The 18,171-nt window shown below is 47.6% G+C and overlaps 2 protein-coding genes across 4 annotated transcripts; both read right to left on the bottom strand.

Moving 5' to 3' along the window:
* Positions 1 to 4,581: 4,581 nt before the first annotated feature.
* LOC133902517 (uncharacterized) lies at positions 4,582 to 6,322 on the bottom strand. 3 transcript variants are annotated; one of them, XM_062344132.1, is made up of 3 exons: positions 5,833 to 6,322; positions 4,928 to 5,399; positions 4,582 to 4,835 (listed from the first exon to the last, which is right to left on the bottom strand). In XM_062344132.1, the coding sequence occupies exon 2, from the start codon at positions 5,318 to 5,320 to the stop codon at positions 4,931 to 4,933; it is 390 nt and encodes a 129-aa protein (XP_062200116.1). In that variant the 5' UTR covers positions 5,321 to 5,399; positions 5,833 to 6,322; the 3' UTR covers positions 4,582 to 4,835; positions 4,928 to 4,930. The 3 variants fall into 3 exon arrangements, with proteins under 3 accessions (XP_062200116.1, XP_062200115.1, XP_062200117.1); XM_062344131.1 differs by having other exon boundaries at positions 4,582 to 5,399; XM_062344133.1 differs by lacking the exon at positions 5,833 to 6,322 and adding an exon at positions 5,669 to 5,826 and having other exon boundaries at positions 4,582 to 5,399.
* A 10,622-nt stretch (positions 6,323 to 16,944) lies between these two features.
* Positions 16,945 to 17,973, bottom strand: LOC133902364 (polygalacturonase inhibitor 1-like). The gene has a single exon (XM_062343951.1). The coding sequence runs from the start codon at positions 17,962 to 17,964 to the stop codon at positions 16,945 to 16,947; it is 1,020 nt and encodes a 339-aa protein (XP_062199935.1). The 5' UTR covers positions 17,965 to 17,973.
* Between the last annotated feature and the right edge of the window lie 198 nt (positions 17,974 to 18,171).

Here is an 18,171-nt window from a genome sequence, read left to right as displayed (position 1 = left end):
TTGACTTTGAATCTAGAATTGAAGGCTAAAATTTCATAATGTAAAACATTCCCTGGTTTCCAACCTCGGTCACTCATCCGGTGGTTTCTCACGTGGACGTAGCCTTATCCCCACACCCCCCCCCCCCCCCCCAAAAAAACTAAAAAAATTGTAGGCAGTACGTACCATTAGCATAGTCTTCGGTGAGACATAACAAAACGGAGGGTTACATGGAGGCATGGGGCGATGGACGCCCTTGGCCTCTAGCTTTCCGGCGTTTCCGCTTTCGAGCTCGACAAGACGTCTCTTGCCTTAGTTTAACCGTTGGTCTAGCCCTGCGACTGAGATTGCTTTGGTGCGTTCGGATTGGTGGAGAATCTCTTCCGAGAGAGCCCATTTTTTAGGCTTTCAAAAGTTAGCAGCAGTGAGCTTTGGATTTGCCTCAAAATGCTCCAACGGATTGGTTGGGGCTGTGGGCTCGATAGCAGCTGGAGCACTACTTTATGTCACTTGCATCCTTGAAGGCTGTGGCACGTTTGGATTACCTCGGGTTAGCCCCGTCAAAGTTTGGCTGGCTAATTGTTAGCCGACGGATTTTTCGTCAGCATTCTAACCGCGAGTTAGCGAGAAAATGAACTAACGCGAGCACAAGATCATAGTCAATACATGGGCTCGCCAGCGTGTTGACGTCGGAGCAAGCAACAGTTTTGCGTGCGTGGGCAAACCAACTTTTGGCAGGACGCTGAACCAAATGAACCCTAGAATCCCTGCTGGTACTCATCTATCTGAATCTGAAGCTCACTATACGGTTAAGTAGTTTGTTCCGTACACATACATGAACAGATGCACGCGAAGTCTATAGAAGAGTTGTGGAGTACGCACGAATGTATTCATGCAGCTAAACAAAGTGCAGGACCACACGTACAGCAGACTAGAACAATAAGAGGAGATTAAAGAGTTTAAGTAGCATAGTAATGGCAGATTAACCCGTGAAAGCCATTCGGCGCAATAGAGATATGTAGCTAGTAACGGTGGCTGTTCGAGCCATGCCTCGTACTAGCCAGGTACATGGAAGAGTCAGTACAAACGTGCGTCTACCAGTTTTCAGTAAAAACACATACACAGAAATAAGACTTACAGTCTTAACTGACCTTCATCCAAACTAGCTTTTCAGCTGGCCATGTGCTCGGCAGTCGTGATGGTTTTTCGGAAGGAAATATTTAATCAGGAGCAGAAAAGTAGTACTCGCCAGCATCGTGTCTTTAGATTGGCGACACAACAATCACAGGTTATTGGCAATTCTGTCCTCTGCTTTTGTCCCTCAAGTCATTTTTGTTTCCGACATAAACATGGGCCGGTTCCCTGTACTTGGATCATATATATACTTGAGCCGTTGAGCAAGTAAAACGTTTGGAAATTAACATGGAGAATTCTCAGTTGCCTAAGCTAAGTTGCTGACACACTTTTCACGGGTGGCCCTTTGAAAATTCTCGTGACGAGAAAACATGCAGTCCCCATCGTCTGTAACCACCCTCTAGAGTTGCACGCCGTGGCACTTAACCTCTGCTCGATGATCCCGTCGTCGTCGCGCGCAACTGGCATTGTTTCACGAGCGCCCATGCGGGCGTCGTATTCGGCAAGTCCCCGGATTTTCTTTCCCATCGCGGTGACGTCGTCTGCACCGCCCTAGACAGAAGCCATGACCCAACCCTGCACCGAATCTCTCTCGCCGCTGGTACTATCGGCAGCGCCAGCGGGCGGGCGCGAGCCTCAGCTACAGAGACGCGACGGCGACGGTGGGCTACGGGGATAAGCAGGCCAGTCACCAGTGACGCACCCGCGGCAGCGCCGTGCACGAGCGCGGGACAGACGGCTGACCACACGAGGCGAGAGGGACCGGCCGGCCGGGCCTCCTGCCGCTAGTGGCAGGCGCCGGCACTGTTGCTGACGCTCACCGGTGACTGTGCGCTCTCTGGTGCGCTGGCCGGGCGGGGATGCTGGCGCACGTGGGCCTCCGCGCGCCGTGCCGGGCCCCCGCGCGCGCCGAAGGGGAGAGAGCGCTACTGTGCGCCTGTGACTGTATATCGCGTGCGTGTTGGGCCGGCCGTGGCAGCGAAGGCATTCTACCTAGAATTGTGAGTCCGTTTAGATATGACGTGACTATGGGGTTTTTACTAGCTTAAAAAAGTTATCGCCATTGAATTTTGGTAGTTGATTTTTATTATAAATTTTTAGTTTTTTAACATATTTATAAGGAAAAAAGCCAGTTAGAATCAGCTTATCAATTTGTAGTTAATTTCAGTCACAACTACTTAATCAGCTAGCTAAAAACCACCAAAAACCAACCGTTTGAATAATTTCTAGCTTTTTTGGAAAAAGCTAAAACAACCTATCCAAACATGAGGTGTATCTTGGTTTCACTCTCGTCTTCTGGCGCATCGTCCGACACATTTACCTAGCCCTGTGCCTCCTAGTAACAGTCACATCACATATCCAAACATAAGGGGCATAACACCAACATACAATCTAACCGCATCACTCACGTTTAAGTGTCTTTTACACATACTATTGATTGGAGACATCGAGACCTTTAATGCGTCGGATCTAATCCCGAGGATGAATATGTCACGTCCCAAAATACTAATTATATGATTAAACATTCATAATCAATATGGTATTATATTTATGCGTATTTATTTGATAATCTGAGTTTAAATATGTTTCAAAAATACTTTAGAGATAGTCTAGAACTTTTTAGAGAAGCACTAGATACTTTGGAGAAAAAGAAGAATAGAAAAAGTGACAAATTTAGAAACACTTAGCAAAGGATCCCTCTCGTAGTCTAACTGGGATTCCTTGTGGTCTGGCCGCTAGGCTTGCTATGTGGGCTTTCGGCAATCTGACCTCCACAGCGTAAAGGCTCCACTTAAAAAAATCGCCAAGTCTCTCACACACTCTCACTCTCACTTACTCTTTCACCCACGTCAAGATAAAGGAAGAGATCACCTCAACATCCATGATGATTGAAGATCAACGGAGGGAACGTCCTCGAGCTTCCCGAAGGCTTCGTCGGGCTCATCTCCTTCACCCTCGTCGTCAGTGAAGTTTCCATGCGAGTTCATTCATCTCAAGCCCCTACACCACTCAGAGCCCAATCTTCAAATCGAAGCTTCTCCAGAGTAAACCACTCCAGTAGAAAACTTTTCTACATTAAGGTGAGACGTCCCCTACCGATTCTCCGTCATTCCCAAACTCGAGTCGATCCCAATATCATTTAGACTCAAGTTTAACCCTAGCCTTGTGCTTATTCATAAGGTACTTTGAGTTTAGCTCGATAAATATTGTCTAAACCACTTTAGAAAAACTTCCCTAGTCTTATAGAGTATTTTTATACCTTTTGTGGTCAAAGATTTCGCTGGAGCCTTCGTCGGGAGCCTCACAAAGTGGTGTTGGTAGAGTCTCACGGTCTGCCAAACAGTGGTTTGACCACTAACGTACCATCAGCCTGATCATCAATTGTGATGTAAAATTGAATTATTGTTGATTATTTTTATATATTAACAATGTGCCTGTAATATAAATAAGTAATTTATTATTTTCGTACGTAATGTAATATTTATATATTTATATATTAATAAAAACATATGTATGTATAATATTGAGTAGTATATAATAGAGAGCGAGGACAAAGAGCGCATTCCGGTCCCGTTCTCGTATTAATTCACGAAGGTCAATTTTCCCTAATAGAGAAATTCTCTATAGGTTACCGAGGAACGTAGCTCATTGCCCTCCTTAATCCCATCTGACCCGGACGAGGAGGGCCGCGGATTGGCCCCGGACCGGAACAGTGCGGGGGCTGTGACCGCTCCGCGGAGGAGAAGTCGCTTTCCTCGGCGCCGCGTCTGATTGGGTTGGCCCGACGGTGGGGTTGGGGGGCGGGGGCGTCCCCTCCCGCCCGCCTGCCATGTTGCGTGCCCCCTGCCCCGCCCCGCCCCGCCCCGCCCCCGACTCGCAGTCTCACACGTATCGCGGCGCGGTTTTTGCCCCGATGCAGCGGCCAGGGAGCGCGTGGGGGAGGCGGTGGTACGCGTCGGTTTGGACGGTACGGGGGAGTGAAGCACTGAGGAAGGCTGGGGAAGAGAATGCCTTTCTGGCTCGGTTTTAAGCTGCGAGTTTTCTTTTCGACGTGATCTTACTGTTACCTTTTCTCGTGCACAACGATAGGCAGAGCACCAAAGCGATGCACCGCCCGCCGCCGTGTTGCGACTTGCGAGCGGCAAGTACGTGTGCTCGGATGGTGAAGGTACGCGTGGTAAGGTGGGGGCGATGGCATGTATACCTGCCAAAAGTAGCTGGACCTGGAATTCCGAACACAAACAGCCTAACAAAATGACCTTCAGAGATTGCAGAGGATGTTCAGCGATGAGAAAATTCAGTATGTGCCAGAGCTCTATGTACCAACAGTATATAGGAGTTCAGCACAATAGATCGTGTTGACATAAGTTCATCTCGTTTGCTCAAAAACAGATGGAAGAAGATGTATCTACCAAGTACATAGAGCGACCGGTTTTTATGATGCAAGCAGACTCATCCAGGCAGTGATTCAGATACAAAAATTGACTGAAAGCTAGATGGGGAACAAGAAATGGCACAGCCAGAGAAGCAGAGGTGTGGAATACACAAGCCCAATCCCTTGACGGGTCAATAGATTGTTCAGAAACTTCTACTGCACACCAGCTTGTGTATCTTGCTAATTCCAGCTTGTGATAGTAATTTGGCAGCTTATCATTAGCATTCTCACGAGTCATAGCACGCTCATGCTCTGATGGAGTGAAGTCACCATAGGCTCCTGGACACTTGATTTATACAACAACGAGTAAGACAACTAGACAAGAAAGAAAGAAAAAAAAACAATCTGCCATTGCTCGCGTAGCTCATCGGAACTCACTCGCTACTTGCACTCCACCCCTGCCTCGGCAGCTCGCCGCGGGGTGCTCTTCCGCCGGCTCCCAAGTTGCCGGAACCCGTTCTGCCTCACGTGCTCATCATCCTTCTCCTCCACCACGGAGTCGCAGCCGCGTTTCGGTTGCCGCCTCCTCTTCTTCCCTCCACTCTCAACCGAGCCCTTGCTCGGCACGGTCGGTTTGGCACCGTCACTGTCCTCCTCTACCTTGACGTCGTCCTCTTCCTCGTCAGTGTCAACCTTGAGGTGCTTCTGGGGCCTTCGCCGCCCCCTCCTATTGCAGGCTGAGATCACGGCCTCCTCGCCGCCGCTGCCGGCGTCCTCGGTTTTCGCTGCCTCAGTGGATTTTTTAGCCTTTCCTCCTCTAGGCCTGCCCATCTGTGGCCGGAGAAACTCAACCAACAAGGGGATCGTGGTCTTGTGCTGGTGCTGGTGTGCCACTCGGTCAATCAAACAACTGCAAATAGCCAAAATGGAAAATGATTCAGGCCTGAAACTAAGGCAGGAGTTCGAAAGAAAAAAAACAGAGGGGAAGAAGCAGAAAAAAGAATGTGCAGCTAGAAATGGTTAACAGAAGGTACAGAGCAATCGACTGTTCTTTGCCTATTTGATAGCATGTCCCTAAAAATGACATTCAGATATTGGGGGAGAAAGATTCGAACCACGCATATATTCTTCAAGTGATGAATACGATAGGAAAATCAAATACGAACAAGACTACTGTACCATATAATCCAGAAACTTCAGAGTTCAGACAAGGGCAAGGACGATGTCTGCAGCCTACTCTCTTGAGCTCCAACATATACGAACACATGGAGCTCGAACTCCACAGAACAGGTACTACTTGTGAAGAACAAAAACAAGAACGAGAGCAAGAAAATGGAACTGACCGGCAGTGGACCTGTGGTATAACACAGAATCTGGCAAGCTATCAGCTTCTCAGGATAAAACCCCCCTTTCGTCCGGATTAAGAGACTCCTACCTGTACCAGCCTAGCAGGCTAGCAGCAGCATGAGATCGTCGAAGGCTCGGCAAAATCTACCAAGCGGGACAAAAACAAGATAAAGAGCAGAGGAAGAGTTCGAGACTTTCAGCAGAACGGAAGGGAGCAAGATAACACTATGCTGCAGAGAGAGAGAGAGAGAGGGGTTGGCCGCCAGAAATACACTGCTCAATGAACCGCAGTCCCAGGAGTAGCGTTACAGTAGAAGCAAATTTTCCTCACTGTCTTCGCAGCTGTTACATCCGGTAAGAGATGGGTACTCTTAACACGCGACACACCAACGTGAAATGCCCCTGGTTCAGCACACGCGCTGCTCGTTATTGTCCGGAGGAAGGGTGAGAGAACAGATGGATGCGAAGCAAGAGGCCTGCCGTCTTGGTACAAGCCACCAAATGCCTGTGCCCAATTTTTTTTTTAAAAAAAATACCTGTGCCCACGGTTACCTATGGCTCGTGGGGGCGAACCAATCTAGTTGGGCTTCGATTCGTCGATGGTTTAAGCAGGTGAGCAAAACCATGTGCTACAAAACCAGACGGGAAAGGGAGAGAAATTTATTTGCCTCGCAGTTCTGGGCCATGCATGTTATTGCTAATACAAGTAATTGAGTACGAGCTGATACTGGCCGACTGCGAGTACTCGATATTCATACGGCGTCGCTGAATAGTGCTGTAGTACAAAACAGTGCAAGACCATTTTCCCCCTGAAGGAAACATACTTGCATTCCATTAACCAGTCGACAACGCTAAATCGCTGGCCAAAAGACCTAAACCAAAATCAGGAGTAAGATCAACTCACACCTGGATATTATGCTCAGACACGGCGGCACGCCGGCACGCTGCCTCGCAAGAACATGAGCTACATACACTATTTAACATTTGAATTCCCTACGACAAAGGACAGTTTAAACGGTGCAAGACCATTGATGGTACTCATGGAGTTCTTAAACAAGGCTTGGCTTTTTGACGACCCTCCATAATCGATGTGTTATGATCATGTCAACCAAACGCACCCGCTCTGATTGGAGCGGAGAACTTGTGAAAAAGGAAACGGTGAGGTGGAGCCGTGGAACGGAAGGCGCCGCCGCGCGCGCACCAACGCCGCATGGTGCGCGGCGGTCGCGTCCGGCACAAGAAAAGCCGACGGCCGCTGTGGCTTGCCTTCCCCCTCACTCCAAACCGCCCCGACCTGTCCATCATCCCCGTCCCCGGCCCGGCCTGACGCATCAGGTTCATGCTAACTTGCATGCAAGTAGCCAGAGTTACAGCTCGTTGATGATGTGGCGCTTGCTGCATGGGTGAGTTTTCGGGGGTCCGGACCCAGGAGACAAGCGGGTACAGCAGGTGGGCACGCATGCGACCAAAGGGACCATTCAGCGGCGTTGTTGGGTGGTGCCGGCCGGCCGGCCGGCCGACAGCCTCGTGCCAACGCCTGCAAGCGCGCTCGTGCTCGTCTGCCCCGCTCGGTCGCTCGGTTTGCCGGCTTCAGATTCACCATGGGACGCGCGCGCGCGCGGCCGTCCGTGTTCAAACGGTCGAGGGAAGACGAGACGCACGCATTCAGGGTCAAGGCTCCAATCATCCGGTTGGTCGCCACGACGGGTTGCAGCGGAGGGAAAAGACGGCCTTCATCCAACTCACGGCAAGCAGAAGCGTGCTGCTGGTGCCACCTCCATTTCCTTTTTCTCCCATTTTTTTGAGAGAAATTTTCTCCTACCTTTTTTTTAACCGGCCACTTTGCTGGACACTGGTGTGCTTTGAGCTATGGCCCATCTTGTACACCGCAAGAAAAGCCCACGAACTGGGGTGTATGCTGAAAAATGGCCCATTCATTGGGTTACTGTTGGTGGACGTTTTGAAAATTGTACATATATGTGCAGTTCCAATAGCCAATAGGAGTCTAGATCCGCATATTTTCAAAACGGAAGAATATATTTATAAATTTTTATTTAAAAATATATAAATAAAAAATTCTCCTGTTTTTCACTCCCTAAGTCCCTATGGTGTTGAGGGCACTCCAGGGGAGACAAATTGCTTTCATGTTGAAAGCTATTGGAGATTTCATAATATTATCATTTCTGTAGGATCGAGAATGGCGATTAGAGATGGGGCGAATAGACGTCTCACTAATTTCTTTCGAAATGGAAAGTCTTCTCCTATTTTATTATCCAACACACCTACGGATGGGACGCCCTTCCAGTATGAAAAATCACGACCTTCAAAAAGAGAGATCTTCTCATGCCTCTCTATTATCGCCTACGGATCACAAAGCCGGTGAAGATCAACAAGTGATCAAACTAACTCCGATACCAATTGTAGAACCGAAATGTCATGGCCCAAAATTTCCAAAACATATAGTTAAGTGCTAATGGACGTCATTAGCATCATTTGTTTGGTTTTGAGCAATTTTAGGCATGCAATTTTTAATTAAATAAATTGTAAAAATCAATATTAGTTGATGCGTTGTTAAGCAACTCACCATATTTCTATACAACATAGGGCTGGAAACAATTTTAGAAATTAGTAGGTGCCTGGAGGAGAATATAAATGAATTTTCCCAAATTTTTGGGAATTATTTTAAAGGCATAAAAATTAACACAAGTTAGAAAAGCTTGCCTCTTTGGAGAATTTTCATTTGAATTTGGTGCAAGCTTTTTGGGTCAAACAAGGTAAAATGGATTGTTCATGATTTATAGAAGCCAACAAAATTTGTCCCACAATTTTTAGACCACAGTAAGGCCTCCACCTTGATAACCAAAGTAGTGAAGATATTTTTGCCTGGCGGTCACTGTTCATCGGCCCCACCTGTCATCCCCTTCGCTCAGGCAGCCTCTGCTTCCCCTTCTCCCGCTCTCACAGAGCAAGGCGGCGCCGCAAATCTTGACTTCGGTGGCCAGCTCCACGTTGCCGGCCAAAAGATCGGCCCAGGCCTTATCTCCTCCTTCGCCTCTGCCTTATATCTCTCTCTCCCTCGCTTGCTCTTCCTGTCGCCCAGAGCACCACAGCGCCGAGCTGCATTGCGCCGCGCCGCTGGCCAAGCCGACGCGCCACCGGCAAGCTCCCTCGAGCCCGAGCCCAGTAGAGCCGCAGGGAAGAGCGCCCCGAGCTCCTCCGCCGTGTCCCCTCCTTCCCTGGCTGTTTCCCGCAAGGATTGGAGCCATCCACGCCTTCTTCCCCAACGGCGGCAGCCGAACTCCGCCGCCCTTCGTCGACCCGCCGTGCCCTCGCTTCTCCGGCCCAACCTGCTGCGCGGTGAGCTTCCCCATGCTCCTGTACACCTTTTGCGCACGGCGTTTTTCCTCCGTCCCGTCATCGGCGCGTGTGTCCACGATGGCCGAGCCGCCGCCGCCTCCCCGCGCGTGCCGCCAGCCGTGCCGCCGTAGAGCTCGTCGGCCGGCGAGCATGCCGTTAGGTCCACATGCTCGCGTGGAACGTGTTGGTGCATTCGGCCAGGCGTGTTATGCCGCCGTTCGTCGTCGGCGAGTCAAGACCGAGCCGCCGTCGTATAGTTTCCGCCGTCCGCCGCCGCTAGCCATTCTCCGGCCGTCGACAGTGACGGCGTGTGCCTCAAATGGATCCCCGCGCACATGCTGGAGCCGCAGCTGCCGTTGCCAGCCGCTTGGACTGCGCCGCTCGCCGCCGGCGGGCTCAAGCCGAGCCCCGGCCAGCCGTGTTGCGCTCTGTTCTGGCGCGAGTCAGTTTTGACTCGGGTCAAGATGTGCCGGCCCCGCCGGTCAGTGGCTTGGGCTAGGCCGGTGTCGGTAGAAAAAGGCGTGGGCCCATTTGAATATTAGAGAAAATCGAAAATGCGAATTAGAATATTTGTTCAATGTTAAATCAGCTGAAAACTTGAAAAATGCATAGGAAATTGTGTAGAGCTCCAAAATTCCTAAAACCAATTTTGTTGGTTTTGTTGTATCATGATCTGTCCATTAAAAATGCTAGTGGCCATGAAATGTGTGCTGTGAATTATTGAGTTAATGGTTTATGTCTAGGCTTTGATAATTCATACTTAAAGTTTGGTATTTCCAAAATTGATGAATCTAATTTTGTTGGCCTTGTATTGTCATACTCTACACATGAAAAATACTAGGTATTGTGAAAGGTATAATTACGTTTATTCAATTAATGAGTGTGTTTAATCTTCAATAATTCATAAACAATTTTTGATGAGTCCAAAATTTGCAAACCAAATTCTGTTAATCTTGTTAAATTATGCCATGTTTATTAATAATACTAGGGTTTATGAAATGATTACTGAGGATTAATAAGTTGTTAAAATGGTTTCAATCTTTAAACATTTCATAATTGGTTAGTCCATAAATTGAGTTGTGTAAATCCTGTTAGTGGGTTCCTTGTTTACTCAAAAGAGTTGCCCTCTTGTTAAGTATAGTTAACTTTCTTTTGGATTTAACCTTAGAGTAAGCTTGATCAATCTAGGAAGTTGTCAAATGTTAAACAATAATTCAGATAAGGAAATCCCTAAGGCTTTTAACTCATGGCATAAGTGCATTGCTAAAGCATCTTTCATTGCATGTCATTCATGTTCATTACATTGCACGCGTGATTCTTTTAGGGAACTTCGAACCGGCGAACGAGGCGAACGAGGCTGTCCCCGGAGGTTCCCGCAGTGGTGATCTTGACTCGGGTAACTGTGAGCAGCAGCTAGGGCAGCAAGGCAAGCATCTATCATATTGCACCGTGTCAAATTGAAATCTAATATGTTATCTACGCTTATGTATGCATTGCATGAGTCGGGTTCCGAGTTGGGTAGAACCTATGCCTATACATTCTTCCATTTCGGTCACGTGTCATGTATTATTCCATTGGAGCCTAGTGGTGTCATCGCGGTCTAATTTTAGTTCGCTATGCTTAATGGTACTTAGGCTTTCCGGTAGAAGTCGACGACGGCGTCCACCGTTGTCGCGAGCCTAGGGCTTTTTACCTGTTCACATTTGTGGTTATGTTGATGATGTGTCGGTTGCTGAGTGGTGAGTTGAGACGAGGTGTGGGCGGTGTTAGGGGTGTCATCTGCTCACGAGGAGTCCTCAGGCAGTTCGGGAAGGGAACCCGGACACCGTAGACCGCTTGCACCGGTTAAGCACCGATCATCGGTGTAGTCGGCTTTAGCACTTACCTTACTCACCACATGCTGATATAATGGTAGGCGAGCCGATTACCTTCGCAGACGTGGTCATGTGGGCCTCGTCATAGACGGTGTGAGTCCGGTTTGAGTCCGGGCTTTTAGCGGTATTAGTTTGCTCGAGGAGTAGTTCTAATACCGCCTCGCCGAGCTATGGTTGATCCACATGGTTGGGCCTGGTTGGGAAAGGTTGTCACGGGTACCCCCTTGTGCGCATCTTAGCGGGTGGCACAAGCCGTATGGTCCCTGTGTTGTGTGGGTCCAGGAGTATCCCCCTGTAGGGTGTATAATCAGTTCGAACTGCCGCGCTCTCGGTCATGAGCATCGCTATCGCTTATCTCCACCGAGCGACCATATTTTGGTCGTAGAGTTTCGATATGGGTTGTGGCATGGTTGGATTGGGGTGGTTTGGTCGGTATGTGGTCGGTGGTTTGGTGGTAATGGTTTACTTTTATACACTTGTTTACATATCTGTTGTGGTCAGTTGGTTGGCAGAGTTTGAGTCGGTGGTTGGTTAAGTTAGTTGCTTACACCTAGAGTCTAGGTTGCTTACCGCTTAATGAACTTAAACATGTCTTAATCCTTGCTACAGCTTTAAATGCATGATCCTTGGAGTCGAGAATATATATACTCATACTGTGTAAGACTTGCTAGTACCTTCGTACTAAGGGGTGCTGCCCTTAAGTTGTTTTCAGGTTCACAGGTCGGCGAGGAAGAGGCAGTTTTCGGCTACTTTTTGCCTGCCGATCCGGGTGGCGGGCAGGAGTAGCACCTTCTACTCCGAACTCCGGCGCTTTTGGTATGGAGCCTAAGGGCATACGGCTCCATACTCTTTTGTTGTATAGGTTTTTCTTCCGCTGCTTAGTTGTTGCTGTTCTTCTTTTGTTGTAAATTGTGGAAGCAGTTGCATGTTTAATAATTGTAATCCAGTTTAATTACTTGCTCTCTATTAAACTGTGTTGTGATATTTGAGTTGGAAGGCATGTGTTCCGATCCTGGGCACAAAACACGTGCCGGGACTACCGGAATGGTATTCTGGTTAATCGTCGAGGTTGTGATTATGAATAATGATCCTCCTGATGATTAATTAGAATACTATTTGGACGGTTCCTCACACGAAAATGACGACTAAAGGGGGTGAATAGGCCCATCACTAATTTCTTTCAAAATAGATGATTTTCTCCTATTTTGTCACCCAACACACCTCAAAAACTAAGAGCGAGAGTAAAACAGGAGAGAATGAAGTTGCTATAAAAATATCCAGAAAAACACATAGCTCTCGTGGATATTTATGAACCCTAGGTTCCATTGAAACTGCTCTCACGGGTCATCATCATAAAAGATAGTAACTTGAAGAAAGAAACCTTCGAATCAACAAAAATATCACTTGAAGAAGAGATTCTCTAAGTTGATGGTCTAGAAGTAAGAAAATTCAAGACCCACTTATATACATTAGTATGCAAATTTTATGTCTCTAGCAACAAGAACAACAACTTATCAATGTGGAATAGCTCAACAAATAGAAAAAAATCGCAACTAGAAAGGGAATAACTCGAAACAAAACGAAGGAACCAATAGAAAAAAAACTAGACGGAGATGAGCACACGCACAAGGAAGAACAACAACTTTATTTCATTCAGATGACATCCCTACTTTTGGCAAAATTACAAGATAGTATTATCACAAAAAACTCCCACTATTACAAAACCTAAGCTATCATCTCTCCTATCCTATAAAAGCTAGTACTCAAAGCTCAAATAGCTGACTCACCTCTCCCACACAGTCCTACCTTTCTATTTATAGACATAGAGAGATAACTTAGCCCTTAAGTTTTCTTGTTTCTAAAATACTCATATCTTTCAATGACATTCTACCTATCACCGGAGTATTCTGGTATATTTTTCGCTTCGTCTATTGAACGGTCATGGTTTTTTCAAGATTTAGCTTCATCTCGATGCAAACTTCACGATGATGCCACATGCACTCTATCCGTCCACAGATTTGAGCCCAAACCACGAAACTGCATTACACGCTTCTCAAAATATGACCCACTGCCACTTACTTAAGCCTTAAGCAAGCATCCCGATGTCGACATGTCTACTCCATCTTACGATCTTGACCGTCGGTAAGTCTCTCGCGCTCCTGATCCCTCTGGCTGCCTTGTCACTTGCACCGACATTCCCTTCATTTGACTTTGTCAACACGCCATTTTCATCCACCTTCTCACCCTTTTCTTGATCTTCATATGCACATCTTAGTACCATCCTTGACTCCGCCAAGCCTCCTCGATCATCTGGCACCAAGCACCCCACTTGGCTTCGATTATCCCGTCATCGAACACCAAGTTACATCCATCACCTGCACAACATGAGATAAATAAACACATATTTCCAATTCTATCTCCAGTTAGAAGAAATCAAAATCTATGTTGAAAGAGACATCCCATAGAAAACGTAAATACCGGATGTTCCAGTGTTGCCAAACCTCATCGCCAGACTATCCGATGCATTCAGTTCACCAGACCCTCATTCTGCACCCGCACTGCAAGAATTAGTCTAGCGTGCATTGTTTTCCATCGCTGGAGCATCCGACGAGTTTAATTTCACCAAAGTTGATTTGCAACCTCTCTGCAAGAAATGCTTTGGCATAGCATATGGCGTGTACTCCTTGAGCGTCGCTCCATCCGACGAGTGTAAATCCACCGGAGCCGATTTGCAACCTCTCTGCAAGAAATGCTACCCAGCGTTGGACCATCCGGCGTGCACTTCAACTTTCGCTTCTAAGTTGAAAAGCTCAGGCGCAAACCTCATCTGAATGCCGAACCATCTGGCGCATTCAATTTTTATAGAGCCGGATCATCCGGTGTGTGTAATTTTTCCAAACTCAAAGATAAAAATATCAAATTCATTTTCTCTACAACTTTAGTTAGTCAAGAACTTAATTACAGCACAAATGCATGCTCAATCCAAAAACTAAAATAATAACATTGTCAATCACTCATCACATATAAATCAAGACACATTTCAATTTAGTTTCTCAATTTCCCTGCATGTGAAAGTGCATCTAGGCCCCCTAAGTGGTTTTTGGCTTATTGATGACAAAACGATTAAGGAACTAACATGCTTTGCTAAGTTATGAACAGGTTTAAGCATTAGTTGTAAAGATAAATGACGTTTGACGCCCGCCGAAACAAATGGAGAATCAACGAAGAGTACTCAATATGATTTAAATTCTTTTACTTTTGAAATTGAGTCTAGGATAGCCGCTCTATTAAGAGGGTTGCATTTGATTGCTTGGTTAGTATCTCAATGCTCAAGATATTCCTTAGAACCAACTAGTTGAGAGACACAATCACTCACGGACACCGAGTTCATTCTGAAAAAATCCACCGAGTCCGGATACTCCGGTGTTCACCGGATACTCCGGTACTCAGTATTTAGCCCGGAGTCTCCGAGGTAGACTCCGGCAGAGAGTCTCGGTTACGATTTATTCTTTTTTAGAAAAAGCCCGGAGTCTCCGGTGTCCACCGGATACTCCGGTAATTTACGGGTTAATAGATCGGAGTCTCCGAGAGAGACTCCGCCAGAGAGTCTCGGTTAAGTGATTTTTTAAAAGGGGGACCGGAGTCTCCGGTGTTCACCGGATACTCCGGTAAATATTTTAGTGTTTACCGGAGTCTCCCTCCGGCAAAAACTCTCGGTTAGCGTTTAATCTTTTTTGTTAAAAGAAAAGAGAGACCGGAGTCTCCGATGTACACCGGATACTCCGGTACCTGGAGAGGCCGGAGGGTCCGGCTGGTCTCCGGACTTAACGTTTTTGGAAGGACTGTCAGGATCGAAGACTCCGGTGCTTACCGGAGACTCCGGTAATTTAACAGAACTGTAACGGCTAGTTCTGACACGTTCTGTGACCGTTCTGACGCCGTTTTTGGATTTAGGGCCGGATACTCCGGTGTACACCGGACACTCCGGTAGTTCTGACAAAACAGTAACGGCTAGTTTTTTAGAGAGAGCTATAAATACCCCCACACCCCATGGCATTTAGAGCTTGCTGTTGCTGGTAAACTTTAGACCTCTTGAGCACTTTAAGAGCATTCAAAGACTCTCCAACCACCTCTAGTGCAAAGTTTGCAAATTTTTAGAGAGTTTGTGTTTGGAGAGAGTTCAAGCCAATTGAGCATTGAGTTCTTCATCGAGCATTCATTGCAATCTTTTCTCTTGAAGCTTTGTGCTTCTAGACGGAAAGGCGTCGCCCGTAGAGCACCCAAAACTTGTGGAGTGCCACGGGAAGTTTGTAAACATCTTCAAATTGAGTAAGAATTTCTAGCTTGATTTTGGTGGTCGCTAGAAAAGGATAGGGTTGGAAAAGACCCGGCTCTTTGTGAGCTTCTCAACGGAGACGTAGGCACTTCTTTGTGAGGTGGCCGAAGTCCGGGATAATCTCTCGTGTTCGTATTTGTGCTATTTGCTTTATTGTGTGAATTTTGTGATTTGTCATATAAATTGCTTTAGTGATCATCTTGCTAGTGTTAAGTGTTATTCTAGCTCTGTGATATCCAATAGACCTAGCGTAAACCTTAGACTCTAGCTATTAGCTTTAATTCGCAGTTGTTCTAAAATTCCTGTATAGACCGGAGACTCCGGACCATACCGGAGTATCCGACCTTCACCGGAGTATCCGGCAGATTTAATCTGTTGTTTTTAGTTTTAATTTTCAGAAAAGCCTATTCACCCCCCCTCTAGGCACTTTCAGCATGCCCTTGGCTGTTCCTGCTGAAAATCGTATTCTAATTGACGAGCTATCGTCATAGGCTCAAATCCAAAATTAGACAACATATGCGATCGTATTTACCGAAATAGACAATATATCATTGTATTTACAATTTTAGCATCCGTATTCGGCACTTCATAACATTGTCAATCACTCATCACATATAAATCAAGACGCATTTCAACTTAGTTTCTCAATTTCCCTGCATGCCCTTGACTGTTCCTGCTGAAAATCGTATTCTAATTGACGAGCTATCGTCACAGGCTCAAATCCAAAAGTAGACAACATATGCGATCGTATTTGCCGAAATAGATAATATATTATTGTATTTACAATTTTAGCATCCGTATTCGGCACTTCATTTACTGAAAACTGACTTTCGGTACACCGTACGCCAAAAAAACACGGGCCTGACCAAGGTGCTGAATATGGCACTGTGGCTTATATTCGGCACCTTATATACCGAAAATCAGGTGTATTTTGCACCTCGTATGCCTACTATAGCATGTATTGACACATGAGGTTTTCGACATAAAATGACAGCATCAAAGTGTCTGCAACGATATAGGTCATATTCGACACACAAAGTGTCGAATACGTCACTGTAGCCCATCGGTACCTTATGTGTTGAATACACCTAATTTTGGTGTATGAGGTGTCGAATATGTCATATTAGACACCTCATGTGCTAAATATGGTCGGATCCGTGTTTTTCGGTGTACGGTGTACCGAAAGTCAGTTTTCGGTAAATGACATATTGAATACGGATGATAAAATTGTAAATACGATAATATATTATGTATTTTGATAAATACGATTATATATATTGTCTAATTTTAAATTTTGAGCGTCGTCACAAGGTTAGGCCTGTGTCACACCATCGGCTTCGTCCCCATCCGTGCTGCACTGCTGCTACGTGGAACAGTTCTCAACGACGGGGAGAGGTGTTCAGTGGATCAGTCGCTGTACGTGCAGACCAGCACCCTAGCCCCTCGTGAAGATCTTGCCAACGAACTGATCGTTGTAACTTCATGGTTCAGATAACAAAGACCACTGATATGATCATTCACGCATAAACCTGAACTGCGAATCATGACGACATGCCCGTGCTGTTGCAGGGAGGCAGCGGCGTGCCGCACAGGCACTTGTTGTGCGCGTAGCAATCAGCCCCGTGCTCCGACATGAACCGCCCCGCCGGGATCTCGCCGCAGAGGTCGTTGTAGCTGACGTCGAAGTGCTCGAGCTTGACGTCCATCAGCGACTTGGCCACACCTCCCCTGATCCTGTTGTGGCTCAGGTCCAGGAACCTGAGGTGGTGAGGGAACCTGACCTCCGTCATGTCGAACTCGAGCTCGTTCCACGACAGGTCGATCTTGACGGTCGGCTTCGTGATGTCGAACAGGAACGGCGACGGGTCGCCGGTGAACCAGTTGTGCGAGAGGTCGAGCGTGTCGACGTCGCCGTCGCCGTAGTCCGCCGGTATCTCCCCGGTGAGCTGGTTGTTGGAAAGGAGCAAGAACCTGAAGCTCCCGTGCAGCAGCCCCCGCGGGATGGCGCCGGTGAGCATGTTGCCGCTGAGGTCCACGTACCTGAGGTTGGGGAGGCTGGCCAGGGACCCGGGAATGGGCCCGGCGAGTTTGCTGTTGGCAATGACGAGCGTGCTGAGGTTGGTGGCGCCGGCGAGGAAGCTCGGCACGGGCCCGGAGATGGAGGTGCCGTTGATGTCGAGGTCGAGGAGACGCGTGAGGTTGCCGAAGGAGGCCGGGATGGGGCCCGAAAGGCCGGGGACGGAGTCGACCTGGAGGATCTCGAGCGCGGTGAGCTCGCCGAGCGCCGTCGGCACGGGCGTCGAGACGGCACCGAGGGAGAAGAGGGCCAGCCCCGTGATGCGGCCGGCCTGGTTGCAGAACACTGCGGGGTCCCACGCGCAACAGTTGGTGGACGGTAGCCACGAGGACAGCCGGACGGGGTGGCCGAGCTCCGCCTTGACCATTAGCAACGCGTCACGGTCGTCGGGGTTGCAGTCCATGGCGGAGGACGGGGCGTTGTAGGCGGAGAAGAGGAGGAGCAGGGAAAGCAACAACATAGAGCAGAGTGGTGCCCTCGACATTGCCCTCGCCTCTGCCATTGTTTGATCTGTGCTGTGCTTGATATAGCAGACCCGAAAGTGGCGGGTCAGAACTGAGAGGGACTAGCAGAAAGCATGCATGGTGCATGATTTTGCATCAAGATCGTGTAGCGCGTGATCTTGTCAGTCGTATTTCTTCGTTTGCATGCTGATTATTGGCAAGTGAAACATTCTCTCTCTTTTTTCAAC

This window comes from Phragmites australis, chromosome 20 (assembly GCF_958298935.1).
Source record: "Phragmites australis chromosome 20, lpPhrAust1.1, whole genome shotgun sequence".
In the NCBI taxonomy this organism is placed as follows: domain Eukaryota; kingdom Viridiplantae; phylum Streptophyta; class Magnoliopsida; order Poales; family Poaceae; genus Phragmites; species Phragmites australis.
This window is presented reverse-complemented; position numbering and strand designations above follow the sequence as displayed.

Coding starts and splice junctions, on each gene's coding strand:
- LOC133902364 (XM_062343951.1), bottom strand. CDS start 17,964: ATGTCGAGGGCACCACTCTGCTCTATGTTGTTGCTTTCCCTGCTCCTC.
- LOC133902517 (XM_062344131.1), bottom strand. CDS start 5,320: ATGGGCAGGCCTAGAGGAGGAAAGGCTAAAAAATCCACTGAGGCAGCG.